Consider the following 14,847-nt stretch of genomic DNA (forward strand, 5'->3'; position numbering starts at 1 on the left):
AGACAGCGCGGCGACAGCCACCGCCTTCTTGTGTGGAGTCAAGAGTAACTTCTACACCATGGGAGTTGACTCCTCAGTCAAGTTCAAACACTGCAACACAACCAGGAACAAAAACACCCACCTGTCCTCCATCGCAAAATGGGCGCAGGATGCTGGCATGGACACGGGTAAGTTGTACAGCGAAACTTAACTGTTTTTAATACTCAGTAACACCGCCTGGTGGCTATAGCTCACGCTTCACACAGCGAGGGTCCGGGTTCGATTCCCGGCGACGGTAGAAACATTGGGCGTGTTTCTTTACACCGGTTGTCTATGTTCCCCACCAGTAAAATGGGTTCCTGGGAGTTGGTCGACTTGTGTGGGTCGCATCCTGGGACAAAACTAACCTAATTTGCCCAAAATGGTATGCATAACAAGTGGCTTTCTATATAGTAGTATGTCATTGATGTCAGTTAGTCCTGTATACCTTGTACATGTACTTGTAGAAATAAAGATTTATTATTATTATTATTATTATTATTATTATTATTATTATTATTATTATTATTGCTATTTTGCTGTTGTTGTTGTTGTTGTTGTTGTTGTTGTTGTTGTTGTTGTTGTTCATGAAGACGATATATGTTTTTAAAGCCGCAACAAAACACAGGGATCCACCGAATACCCAAAATAAGAATTACTTAAAAGTAAAAGTCTTATTATTACAGCAGGTTTCCAAGTGATCTTAAGTCAAAGTATAATTCCGAGGTTTGCGTAGGAAAACTGAGTTGTAAATAATGACTCTTTCATAGAGATACAGTGTGCACAGACAAGGTGAGTGTGCGGCTCACACAGCTACAAATAATAAATTCATCGATGAAGTGTCCGTCTATAATGAGATGCACGATACTGGTGAAGAATATCATATATAATGACATATTTTAAAATATCCTTGTCATGTATCTTAACTTTGCTTTTGGGAAATAGCGAATTACTCCTAACTTCATTAACTAAAAGAACGTTGGTGTCGGGCCCAGGAGCCTTCACGTGACCTTTGTTGTATTTGTATAAACCTCGGAATGGGTTCGGGTGCATAATGACGCTGTTAAATATTTTTTAAGTTAAATTAATAAAGGCGGAAAGTTAGTTATCTATACTTTAAGAAAACAATAACAAATATTAGTATCACACTAAATATAATACTTATATTTTACGTTTGAAACAAAAGTTAGCAAATAATATGAAATATTTCAGGTTAGGCGAGGATGACATCGTGCAAATTATTTCTCATCCCAAGATTTCTACACATCACTTATTCTTCTTTACTCCGCCTGACCGCTGTATACTTTTTATATTCAAGACTCTTTGAGGCTGAAGTCTTCTACAGATACTGATGCCAGGTCTGTTTCACGTGTTACAATTTGCCGACTCCTGCCATTCACCCGCGGAATTGGCGCTATATCTGTAGGGGCCAGACAGTGGCTAGGAAAAGGGCAATAATTTGATTTGATTTGGGGAAGGGTAAGGTAGCTCCATTTTTTTTGCATCGAGAGCCCTTTATCAGTATCGAAGCACCCTCTTGGGAAGGTAATAACTATAACTATGGCTAAAACTCTTAAACTCTCCTACTTGCGTGATTGAGTCTTATATTGTCAGAGTCTTCCATAGCCTCCAGGAGAACCTATTGTTACAACTCCGCACCTGGTCTGTGTCTGCCTTTATCTGCTCTTTGACCTGCCTTTATGCATATATTGTTACACTTCAAAACACTACATAGATATCAAGGAGTCAGTACAGCTCGTGGGAGTTGTCTTTATGATAGTTTTCTTCACAGGGGATTTTGTTTTTGACAGAACTACATGTGCGTCCTTGGAGTCAAAATGATACAAAAAAAATTGTTTTAAAATTTCTTGGGTTTATAAAATTATAAGCCCAAGAAATCATCATTTATTTAATTACAACTGGTGTGGTCATTTTCTGTTCCTCTCACTTCTAAAACTACTGCTTGTGTGTTGTTGGGCAGGCTTTGTGACCACCACCAGGGTGACCCACGCCACGCCTGGTGCTCTCTACGCCCACACTGCTGACCGAGACTGGGAGAGTGATTTCATGATGAAGGAGGATGGCACTGGCTGCAGTGATGTAGCTACCCAGCTTGTGACTGAAAACCCTGGCAGGAACTTTAAGGTAGGTATTACCCTCTTTACACATGTGAGCTATTAGTTATTTTTCGTTTCAAATAATTTTATGTAATAAAGATAGAGAAAATCATTGGCAAGAAACAATTAAGAACATAAGAACGAAGGAACACTGCAGAAGGCCTACTGGCCCATGCGAGGCAGGTCCAAGTCTCCTACCGGCTTAAGCCAATGCACCCAACCTAGTCAGGTCAGGTCACATTGACTTAAGGGAGGAACACGGCAACCGACCTGTTAGCACAAGCTATCAGGTCTAACTCACACCCACCCACATCTACTCATGTATTTATCCAACCTATTTTTAAAGCTACACAACGTTCTGGCCTCTATAACGGTACTTGGGAGTTTGTTCCACTCATCCACAACTCTATTACCAAACCAGTACTTTCCTATATCCTTCCTGAATCTGAATTTTTCCAACTTAAAACCATTGCTGCGAGTCCTGTCTAGGCTAGATATTTTCAGCACACTATTTACATCCCCTTTATTTATTCCTGTCTTCCATTTATACACCTCAATCATATCCCCCCTAATTCTACGTCTTTCTAGAGAGTGCAGATTCAGGGCCCTTAGTCTATCCTCATAGGGAAGGTTTCTGATACATGGGATCATCTTTGTCATCCTCCTTTGTACATTTTCCAGAGAATTTATATCCATTCTGTAATACGGTGACCAAAACTGTGCAGCATAATCTAAATGAGGCCTAACCAAGGATGTATAGAGTTGAAGAACAACCTGAGGACTCCTATTATTTATGCTTCTTGATATGAAGCCAAGGATTCTATTAGCTTTATTGCGAACACTTATGCACTGTTGTCTTGGTTTCAGATTACTGCTAACCAGAACTCCTAAATCTTTTTCGCAATCCGTAATATTAAGATCTACATTATTTAGTTTATATGTGGTATGGTTATTGTCCTGTCCAACATTTAGAACTTTGCATTTGTCTATATTAAACTGCATCTGCCACTTCTCCGACCACTGCATCAGTCTATTCAAATCTTCCTGGAGTGCTCGAATGTCCTCGTCAGAATGAATTCGACGGCCTATTTTGGTGTCATCGGCAAACTTGCCGATGTCGCTCTTTATGCCCTCATCTATGTCGTTTATGTAGATTGTGAACAGCAGGGGGCCCAACACTGACCCCTGTGGAACACCGCTCGTGACGCTTCCCCACTCTGATTTCTCCCCATTTATGCAAACTCTCTGCTGCCTATTTGTCAACCATGCCTCTATCCAGGAAAAAATTTCTCCTCCTATTCCATGTGCTTTAATTTTCCTCAATAGTCTCTGATGAGGGACCCTGTCAAAAGCCTTACTGAAGTCCATATACACAATATCATATTCATTACCATGATCTACCTCCTCAAATACCTTAGTGAAAAAAGTTAATAAATTCGTAAGGCAGGAACGCCCCTTTGTAAAACCATGCTGAGATTCGTTGATTAATTTATGCTTTTCAAGGTGGCTACGAACTGCCTCGGCAATTATTGATTCCATAAATTTTCCCACTATGGAGGTTAGGCTTATTGGTCTATAGTTCGAAGCTAAGGACCTGTCACCTGTTTTGAAAATAGGTATCACATTTGCCATTTTCCACTTATCTGGCACCATGCCAGTTTGTAGTGATATGTTGAAAAGATTAGCCAAAGGTGTGCTAAGCTCCTCTTTACATTCCTTTAGAACCCTTGCATACAGTTCATCAGGGCCTGGGGATTTGTTAGGTTTCAATTTATCTATTTGCCTAAGGACCATGTCACTTGTGACCCTAATAGTGCACAGTTTATTATCGTCCTGTTCTACATAATTTATCATTACTGGTATATCGCTGGTATCCTCCTGTGTAAAAACTGAGAGGAAGTATGTGTTAAAAATTCTACACATTTCCTTATCACTGTCAGTGAGCTGACCCGAGGAACTTTTGAGTGGGCCTATCTTGTCCCTGATCTTACTTCTGTATACCTGAAAGAATCCTTTTGGGTTAGTCTTCGATTCTCTTGCAACTTTAACCTCATAATCTCTTTTTGCTTTTCTAATTCCCTTTTTTATTTCTCTCTTTAACTGAATATATCGAATTCTTAATTGCCCCTCTCCTCTTTTGATTTGCCTATATATGCCTCTCTTTTGACCAATCAGATATTTTAATCTATTGTTCATCCATTTAGGATCATTTTTGTTTGATCTGATTTCCCTATTTGGAACATAATTTGACTGAGCAGCTAGAACTATGCCCTGGAAAGCATCATATCGGCAACCATCACCACCTACCTGACCCTTAGTCAGGTCATTCCAGTTCAGCCCACCTAAGTAATTTTTCAGTCCTATGAAATCAGCCAAGCGAAAGTCAGGGACGGAGACTTGATTGCCATTATTAGGGGAATTCCATGATATATTAAAACTGAGTGATTTGTGATCACTCTCCCCAAGCTCATCATTAACCTCAAGATTATTAATTAGTGTTTCCCTACTGGCAAGAACCAAGTCAAGGAGGTTATTTCCCCTAGTTGGCTCTGTCACAAACTGTTTTAAAAAACAATCCTGGATCGTATCAAGAAAGTCACCCGACTCTAAATTTCCTGTCAAATTGCTCCAGTCAATCTGTCTATAGTTGAAATCTCCCATTAGCACAACATTTTCGTATGTAGATGCCTTACGAATTTCGTCCCATAGAAGTTTACTGCACTCCCTATCAAGATTTGGGGCCCTGTAAATCACACCCAAAATTAGTTTTTCTCGGCCCTCGAGAAGCTGTAACCAAACAGATTCAGTGGCTGACGCTTCTAATTTAATATCTTGTCTTACACAACAATTTAAATTGTCTCTGACATACATCGCTACTCCACCACCTTTCCTGTTGACCCTCTCAGTGTGGAATAATTTATAGCCTTGTATGTGACATTCAGAGGGCATCTCTCTATCTTTCAGATTGAGCCAGGTCTCTGTTATAGCAATAATTTCTATGTTTCCTGCACTTGCAATTAATCTTAGCTCATCTATCTTATTTCTAACACTCCTGCTATTAGTATAGTAAACCTTAAGGGAGCTAGTCCCTTGCTGCCCTCTGCTGCCCCCCTTTGTTAGCTGACCTGTTCTATTGTCTTTATTTATAACTTCATGCTGAATGCCTTTTATACATTTACTGTTTCCAACCCTAGTGTTGCAACCTGCTTGTTTCCCACACACACCCATACCTCTATCTTCCATCAGTTTAAAATCATAGGCATTTCACCAATGGCCTTCTCAATCGAGTCTGCAAGTGCTACCACCCCTGCCCCAGAGAGATGTACCCCATCCCTTGCATACATATCATGTTTGCCATAAAAGTTGTTCCAGTTGTCAATGAATGGGATTGCAAGTTCCTTGCAGGATCAACGTAAGTGTTCGTCTCTGACTGAGCACTGGCTAGTAAAAATAATATTTTTTTGTATTTGCATTATGGGGAACAGCTCAGCCATTATCATCCAGTAACTGGAAAAGGGAAGTAATCAAGACTGATACAAGGAAGTGAAGGGGAAATCTAATTCCTTATTTCAAGAGCAACTCAGAGACTTTAAGGCATTCCATATCTATTTGTAACATTTTTATTTATCCACAGGTGATTATGGGTGGGGGAAGAGAAGTGCTAGGAGCACCTCTGGACACAAATACCACCAGCAACTCCTCGCTCTCCCGCCTGGATGGTCGTAACCTTACACAGGAATGGTTGACTGTCAAGCTCTCGCAAGGCCACTCTGCTCAGTACATCACCACAGCTGAACACCTCAATAAAGTTAATCCTAAAAACACAGACTTTCTAATGGGTTAGTTGATCTACGTGGCGGCTTACATGCCTCGGTGACTGCAACAAAATTTTCTGCTTCCTGTTATGATGAATAAGACAAGTATCATTGCAATAATGATATATAACACCGACAATACCATCAACTTGTCGACATCGTATATCATCAATGTTATGATAATTCCCGGTGTGTTTAGTTTACTGCAGCTGTATAAGAGTCTCCAATGTTTAGTAAATAATTTCTTTTGTTTCTTGAAGAAGTCTTGATTATTATTACTATTATAATTATTATTATTTTAAGTATTAGTGTTATTTTACTTATTATTATTTTATTATTATTATTATTATTATTATTATTATTATTATTATTATCATTATTATTATTTTAAGTATTATTATTTTACTTATTATTTTATTATTATTATTAGTTATTTTTATTATTATTATTATTATTGAGAAGCGGTGAAACCTGAAGGGTGACACAGCGCCTGAGGAATGGGAAATAATCAAGCTTAATCCAAAGAAGATGAGAACAACTCCAGGTCCTTGGATCATGAACCTTAAGGGCCGCACTTGTTCTTGTATATTTTAACGCTTCGCTGTTTGTTTTAAACTTTCACCTTTACAACCCATACGGGTTTGAAGCTTGTTTATGAATGGAATTAGTTTAAAAATGCAACTACTACTATTATTACTTCAACTACTACTACTACTACTACTAATAATAATAATAATAATAATAATAATAATAGTCTCAACCTTAAACTTTAATTTTTCGTAGTAAAAATTTCTTCGTTGTTGGTCAGGACTGTTCGCAGACTCACACCTGCCGTTCGTGGTGGAGCAGAACGCAGACACAGAGGTGCCCTCACTCAAGGACATGACTCTTAAAGCCATCGAAATCCTGGAGAAGAGCGAGAAAGGCTTCTTTCTCCTGGTAAGTCGTTGATGCCTGATAATAGTAACCTTACTCCTAGTTCACCAAGATGCATAAAGAACTGCGTAAAAAAAATTTAACCGCGTTTAGCGCTCTTCCCTTGGGCGAAACGTCGTTATAATTAATGAAGGTTTATATTGTCGGCTCGCTTCCTCTTCCACCAACCTAACTCGTAAAGAAATGTTGAGGCAGCAAGAAAGTGTTTGATAAGAAGATATCTCAGCAAGAACTTAGTAAAGAACATATAGAACTATCATTTTCTGCCTTACTTGATTCAGTATTAATAGTTCAAACATTATTGTAAGTTTTACATCACATAATAACTGAGAATTATTATTACTATTATTTTATTCAAGGGGAAACACTAAACTCATACAGCTTATGGGGAATACGAAGTAATAAGGTTTGTGCCTAAGAGGAGGATAGCTCCGGCTCCTTGGATCAGCTGCTCTTCGCCTGTATCAGTGAACTCTCCTTGAAAGGAAGTGATAATCAGATTAGTAAGCGAGAATCAGTGACACAATGTCTTCTTGACCGCCAGGTTGAGGGTGGCCGCATCGACCACGGTCTGCATAACAATACACCATACTACAGTGTGGAGGAGACCGTCGCCCTGGATGCTGCAGTGGCTGCTGCTCTCAGGGTAAGTGATACATGCAGTGACTGCTGCTCTCAGGGTAAGTGATACATGCAGTGACTGCTGCTCTCAGAGTAAGTGATACATACCCCGAGGCCAGTTGCGTGGTTCCACGCTCACAGCTGTGATCACATATACAAGGAAGCGCACAAGTTGCAGAACTAGCTGATATTGGAGCTAATTTTCCGCTGTGTACGACTTGATAAAACAACACACACAGCGAAACGTTGTCTCACTAAAAGTTTAATATGCAACATATATTTTCTTCACTACTGACGTCAGTACATCATTTGGATCTAACATCGATTGTAGTTAGAGCTTTGTCACTAGAAGTAAATATAACACAACTCTTGATTATCACTTTCAGCACAAGGGTAAAGGGAGGCAATCAGATCTCACCCTAGGCAAGGAAGGGTGGCTCCAAATTCTCTGATCAAGATCTTTTCACCAGTATATGCAAATTTTGTTTTCCTAAACACTGAGACAAAATATTTTCATCAAATAACAATGGATGAACATAATCTACGTGTCCCACAACTAAAAAGTGATGATTCTTGTTGGGCAACCAATGTCTAATATAACAGTACAAAGGCGCAAACACAAGCGGACTCACATGGATGTTTAGTATAGGGAAACTGATGTGTTATATAGGCAGAACAATGACAGAAACGGACCCCTCATGAATAAAATAAAAAAAATATAAGGAGAGTTCTGCACATTTCGGCTCTCTCACCACCGAGACTCACTACGGGGGACCCACTACGGGAGACCCTCTACGGGGGACCCACTACGGGAGACCCACTACGGGGGACCCACTACGAGAGACCCATTATGGGGGACCCACCACGGGAGACCCACTAAAGAAGACCCATGGTGGGAAAAAATATACAGAACTCCTCTTATCTTATTTGATTATTACATTTTTGTACTTAATTACAACAAAATGCCTGATACAGAAACTTTACTAATACCTCCATTTATAATAGTAATGTAGAAGTATACAATGGTTATGAGGTATTGTATTTCCAGTTTAATTAGTGTTATGTGGTTACAGAAGGTTGACCTGGAAGAAACACTGGTACTGGTTACAGCTGATCACTCTCACGTGATGACTATCAATGGATACCCACACAGGGGTAACGACATCCTAGGTAAGTCTTAAATAAGTGTTCAGAGTGTCAGTAATTTTTAAGTATGTGCAATTACTGTGTGTAAGTAGTATTTCAAGGTTATGTTTCAAGAAGTTTCGCCCAAGGGGAGAGTAGCTCAAATTCCTTGGATCAAAAGAACTTCGCCTATAATCAAGGAGTCTTTTTCCCTTCACAACAAAAGGTGTGGTGATTCCTATATGCGCTTGTATCATAGCAAAAGGTATTCTTAGTGAGGTGTATGTGCTAGCATCATAGCAGGGATATTCTTAGTGAATCCTATGTGCTTACACTATGGCAAAGATATTCACAGTGATGTACATGTGCTTACACCAAGAAGATATTCGCAACGAGTTGTCTGCACTTACGACAGTCAGCCAGTTAGAAATAGTCAGCTAAAGGTAGTGACAAAGCCCGTTAATCAAAGGAAGCTTAGTGTGAGGCAGAGCCATTGTTCTGTGTTTTGAGAAGTTCTTCTGTGGTAAGTACCTGTTCTGCTGTCTTCATCTGTACAGGAAAAGTTTAATGATTAAGACACATGTGCAACAGTTGGGTATTTTTATTGTTGAAACGTTTCTCCTACACAGTAGACTTCTTCAGTCAAATACAGAGGCAGCACGTGTAGTAGTGAAATGAAGCTGATGTATTTAGTCCATCACTCTTTCAACCTTGGAGGAATAGTATTTGAGGTGGTCAGTCACTCAACCTGGAGCTGAACAGTGATGGTGCGACTGTAGTAGAATTAGAGTGAACAAGTAATGTAAAGGGATGGATAATTACCGAGTGTGTGATTCAGTCAATTAACTGCGTGTGGTGCAATAAGTGAGTAATACTGTGTGCAAATGTGTGAGGCTACGTTAGTTAATTCCGTCAGATACTGACGGTCTTTATCAAGTGTAATAACCAAGTATTATCTTGTGCAGGTGTGGGAAACCTCGAGTCAGACGTTGACGGTCTTAACTACACCACCCTCATGTTCACCAACGGTCCTGGCTTTAACTACACTTACGATGGAGAGAACGTACGTTAACCTGAGAGATGCTCTGAATAAAAATGTAATATCTACTTTAAGGCTGTACATAATTTACATTGGTTTGGAAATGATCATTGTGTTCACCTCTCATGTAGGTAATATTATTATCGTATTCCTGGGAAAACACTGGTTTTATAGGAATCATACAACGCCTGGGGAATTGAAGGCGATCAGGTTTGATTCACAAAAGGGAAGGGTAGCTCCAGTTTCTTGAATCAACAGTTCTTCAGCATCGAGGCTCGCCTCTTAAAAGAAATCTATAGTAGGTATCTTGCAATAAGTGGTATGTAATTCTAGTTTTCCTGATGCAGGTGACTCGCTACGACCCAATGAATTACGACACGAGGGACCTGAACTACCAGAACCTGGCGGCGGTGCCTCGCGTCTCAGAGACACACGGAGGTGAAGATGTTGCTATCTGGGCGGCAGGTATGAGTCTCCTGTCTTGTATCTCTCATAAGGCAATATTAACGTCAGTTTTTTAACTACGTTCAGGTGTTAGTCATAGCCATCATGTGTATATATATATATATATATATATATATATAAATAATATATAAATATATATATATATATTAATATATATATATATATATAAATAAATATATATATATATATATAAATAAATATATATATATATAAATATATATATATATATATATATATATATATATACAAATATATATATATATATATATATATATATATATATATATATATATATATATATATATATATATATATATATATATATATATATATATATATATATATATATATATATATATATATATATATATATATATATATATATATAGATATATATATATATATATATATATATATATATATATATATATATATATAAGTAGTGAAGTTTTCTACAGAGCGGTCCCTTCCGGTTTAGGGCCTTCTACAGAGCGGTCCCTTCCGGTTTAGGGCCTTCTACAGAGCGGTCCCTTCGGGTTTAAGCCTTCCACTGAGCGGTCCCCTTTTCACACCTAGGTGTTACTTCCGGTTTGACCATGACCTCGCCCTCGAGACTACCTCACCCTTGACCCCCCAACCAATACCCCCGCCCACGACCCCCCCCCCCTTCGCGACCCCGCCGTCGCGCCGCGCGCCCCCGCCCGCGCGCCCGCCCGCGCCCTTCGCGAGCCCCGCCCGCGCCTTCTGCTGCGCCTTCTGCAGCGTCGTCCGGATCGCCCCCGCGCCTCGAATTTTTTTCCGATTTTTTTCGAATTTTTTTTGAATTTCATTTTCTTGTGCTCTCCATCTCCTCGGATCAAGTTTTTAAGGTTCCCCCTCTCACTTTCACCCCTATCCCAAAATTTCTCGAAATCAAACTCTCCATCTCCTCGGATCAAGTTTTTTGGATTCCCCCCTATGGGGGTTTCGAAATTCTCCATCTCCTTGGATCAAGGTTTTTTTTTTGGATTGTCCCTCCTTCCACCCCCAATCCCAAAAATTTCTCAATATTACCAAGTTTTTGGATTCCCCCCTATGGGGTTTTCGAAATTCTCCAATTCCTTGGATCAAATTTTTGGGTACCCCTCCTTTCACCCCAAATTTTCTCGACAATACCATGACTCCATCTCCTCGGATCAAATTTTTGAGGTTCCCCCTCTCACTTTCACCCCCCATCCCAAAATTTCTCGAAATCAAATTCTCCATCTCCTCGGATCAAGTTTTTTTGGATCCCCCCTATGGGTTTTTCGAAATTCTCCATCTCCTTGGATCAAGTTTTTTTTTTGGATTCCCCCCTATGGGGTTTTCGAAATTCTCCATCTCCTTAGATCAAGTTTTTTTGGGTACCCCTCCTTTCACCCCAAATTTTCTCGACAATACCATGACTCCATCTCCTCGGATCAAGTTTTTTGGATCCCCCCTATGGGGTTTTCGAAATTCTCCATCTCCTTGGATCAAATTTTTGGATTACCCCTCCCACTTTCACCCCAAATTTTCTCGACAATACCATGACTCCATCTCCTCAGATCAAATTTTTAAGGTTCCCCCTCCCACTTTCACCCCCCCCAATCCCAAAAATTTCTCGATAATACAAGTTTTTGGATTCCCCCCCTATGGGGGTTTTGAATTTCTTATGATCACCTTGGATCAAATTTTTGGATTACCCCTCCCACTTTCACCCACCCCCCAACCTCAAATTTTTCTCGATAATACCAAGTTTTTGGATTCCCTCCTATGGGGTTTTCGAAATTCCTCGGATCAAAGTTTTTGGAATCCCCCCTCTGGGGGTAAGCATTCAAAATAGACTCCTCCTATGGGGGGGCATGCTTACTACAGGTCTAAACATCTTCCCCTTATTATTTTAAAATGAACTAAAAGTTTCCGCTCATTAAGTCAAATGAACTAAGAAGGGTGTTTACTCGGCGGTCAGTGACGTCACGCGCACACAGGTTGAATCAGGTCGCCCCCTATGTCAGTGACGTCACGTGATGACCGCGCACACAGGTTGAATCTTGTCTACCCTTTTACCCACCCTCCCAAACCCTCACACTCCAACCAACACCTCACAATTTTCACTCATAACCCCCAATTTTTCTCGTTTTAACCCTTTTAGTTCATTAAAGTTAATAAGGGGACACATGCATCAGAAAGTCACCACATCGCTTACATCCACTACTCACAATTTTACATATTACGAAGTTAAATACGCACTTTTACTTTGAACATCTTCAAAACACTCTCATAAATCATTTGAATACTCACAAAAAATACCTTTATACATTTCCAAACAACACTGAAATACTCCAAAAAACATCATTCGAACACCCCGAAATCACCTCTGAATACTCCCAGAACACCTTCATAAGTACTCTTGCACATCATTTGAACACCTTCATAAGTACTCTCATAATCATTTGTACACCTTCAAAAAACACCTTTGAATACTCACATAAACACCCTTGAACACCTTCAAAACACCTTCAAAGCAGTCTCATAATCATTTGAATAACCTCAAAACACCTTTGAACACCTTCAAAACACCCTTGAACACCTTCAAAACACCCTTGAACACCTTCAAAAACATTTGAACACACTCAAAACACCTTTGAACATTTCCAAAACACTATTTGAGTACTCCCAAATAAGATTTGACATCTCTAATTTATCTGCACTTACACATTTTCATTAAATTACAACTCATCCCTCAGTCTCCAGACTAGGCATTTTCTCGTTTTTACCCTTTTAGTTCATTAAAGTTATTAAGGGGACACAATACATCAGAAAAAAAAAAAAAGTCACAAAAACTAACTCAAACACTTTACTTTGAACACCCCCAAAAACACTCTCATAATCATTTGTACACCTTCAAAAAACACCTTTGAATACTCACATAAACACCCTTGAACACCTTCAAAACACCTTTGAATAACCTCAAAACACCTTTGAACACCTTCAAAACACCCTTGAACACCCTTGATCACCTTCAAAAAAACAACATTTGAACACACTCAAAACACCTTTGAACACCTTTGAACATTTCCAAACAACACTGAAACACTTCCAAAAACACTATTTGAGTAATCCCAATTACACCACTGATTACTACTAAAACACCGCTGAATTCAATCAAAACACCCTTCAACATCTTCAAAACACCTTTGAACACCTTTGAACATTTCCAAAAACACTATTTGAGTACTCCCAATTACACCACTGATTACTACTAAAACACAGCTGAATTCAATCAAAACACCCTTCAACACCTTCAAATACCCTTGAACACCTTCAAAACACTCTTGAACACCTTTGAACACCTTTGAACATTTCCAAAAACACTATTTGAGTACTCCCAATTACACCACTGATTACTACTAAAACACAGCTGAATTCAATCAAAACACCCTTCAACACCTTCAAATACCCTTGAACACCTTCAAAACACTCTTGAACACCTTCAAAAACACCTTTGAACATTTCCAAAACACTATTTGAGTACTCCCAATTACACCACTGAATACTACTAAAACACCGCTGAATTCAATCAAATCACCCTTCAACACCTTCAAAACACCTTTGAACACCTTTGAACATTTCCAAAACACTATTTGAGTAATCCCAATTACACCACTGATTACTACTAAAACACCGCTGAATTCAATCAAAACACCCTTCAACACCTTCAAAACACCTTTGAACACCTTCAAAACACCTTTGAACACTTTCAAAACACTCTCATAATCATTTGAACACACTCAAAACACCTTTGAATAACCTCAAAACACCTTTGAACACCTTCAAAACACCCTTGAACACCCTTGATCACCTTCAAAAAAACAACATTTGAACACACTCAAAACACCTTTGAACATTTCCAAACAACACTGAAACACTTCCAAAAACACCATTTGAGTACTCCCAAATACACCACTGAATACTAAAACACCACTGAATACACTCAAAACACCACCAAAATCACCATAAACTAAGATCAACACCCACATCCCACAACACCCACAACCCACAACACCCACAATTTTTTCTCGTTTTATCTAATTTCATCAGAAAGTCACAACACCCACACCTCCCATTTTTTTTCTCGTTTTAACCCTTTTAGTTCATTAAAGTTAATAAGGGGACACACTACATCAGAAAAAGTCACAAAAACAACTCACTTATAACGTCTTTTCGGTATCTCTAGTTCGACAACAACACCCACATCCCACATCACCCACATCCCACATCCCACACACAGACACACACACACACACACACACACACACACACACACACACACACACACATCCCTAACCTAGCCTAACCTAGCCTAACCTAACCTAACTTATCCTAACCTAACCTAACCTACCGAACCTAACCTAACCTAACCTAACCTATCCTAACCTGTCCCAACCTAACCTAACCTAACCTATCCTAACCTAACCTAACCTAACCTAACCTAACCTTACCTAACTCATCCTAACCTAACCTAACCTAGCCTAACCTAACCTAACTTAACCTAACCTAACCTAACCTAACCGAACCTACCCTAACCTAACCTTACCTAACATAACCTAACCTAGCCGAACCTAACCTAACCTAACCTAACCTAACCTAACCTAACCTAGCCTAACCTAACCTAACCTAGCCTAACCTAACCTAACCTAACTTAACCTAA

The 14,847-nt window shown here is 39.3% G+C and overlaps 1 protein-coding gene across 1 annotated transcript in view; it reads left to right on the forward strand.

Annotated features, from left to right (window-relative positions):
* LOC138855501 (alkaline phosphatase-like) overlaps nt 1-14,847 on the forward strand; it is a 39,527-nt gene that overhangs the window by 4,693 nt on the left and 19,987 nt on the right. The window contains exons 2-9 of the mRNA XM_070105160.1: nt 1-167; nt 2,000-2,163; nt 5,770-5,974; nt 6,759-6,889; nt 7,431-7,532; nt 8,581-8,677; nt 9,598-9,695; nt 10,019-10,136. The exon at nt 1-167 is cut by the window's left edge and continues 26 nt beyond it. Coding sequence (XP_069961261.1) covers nt 1-167; nt 2,000-2,163; nt 5,770-5,974; nt 6,759-6,889; nt 7,431-7,532; nt 8,581-8,677; nt 9,598-9,695; nt 10,019-10,136 — 1,082 coding nt within the window. The remainder of the gene's footprint in view (nt 168-1,999; nt 2,164-5,769; nt 5,975-6,758; nt 6,890-7,430; nt 7,533-8,580; nt 8,678-9,597; nt 9,696-10,018; nt 10,137-14,847) is intronic.

Source organism: Cherax quadricarinatus, chromosome 1 (assembly GCF_038502225.1).
Source record: "Cherax quadricarinatus isolate ZL_2023a chromosome 1, ASM3850222v1, whole genome shotgun sequence".
Taxonomy (NCBI): domain Eukaryota; kingdom Metazoa; phylum Arthropoda; class Malacostraca; order Decapoda; family Parastacidae; genus Cherax; species Cherax quadricarinatus.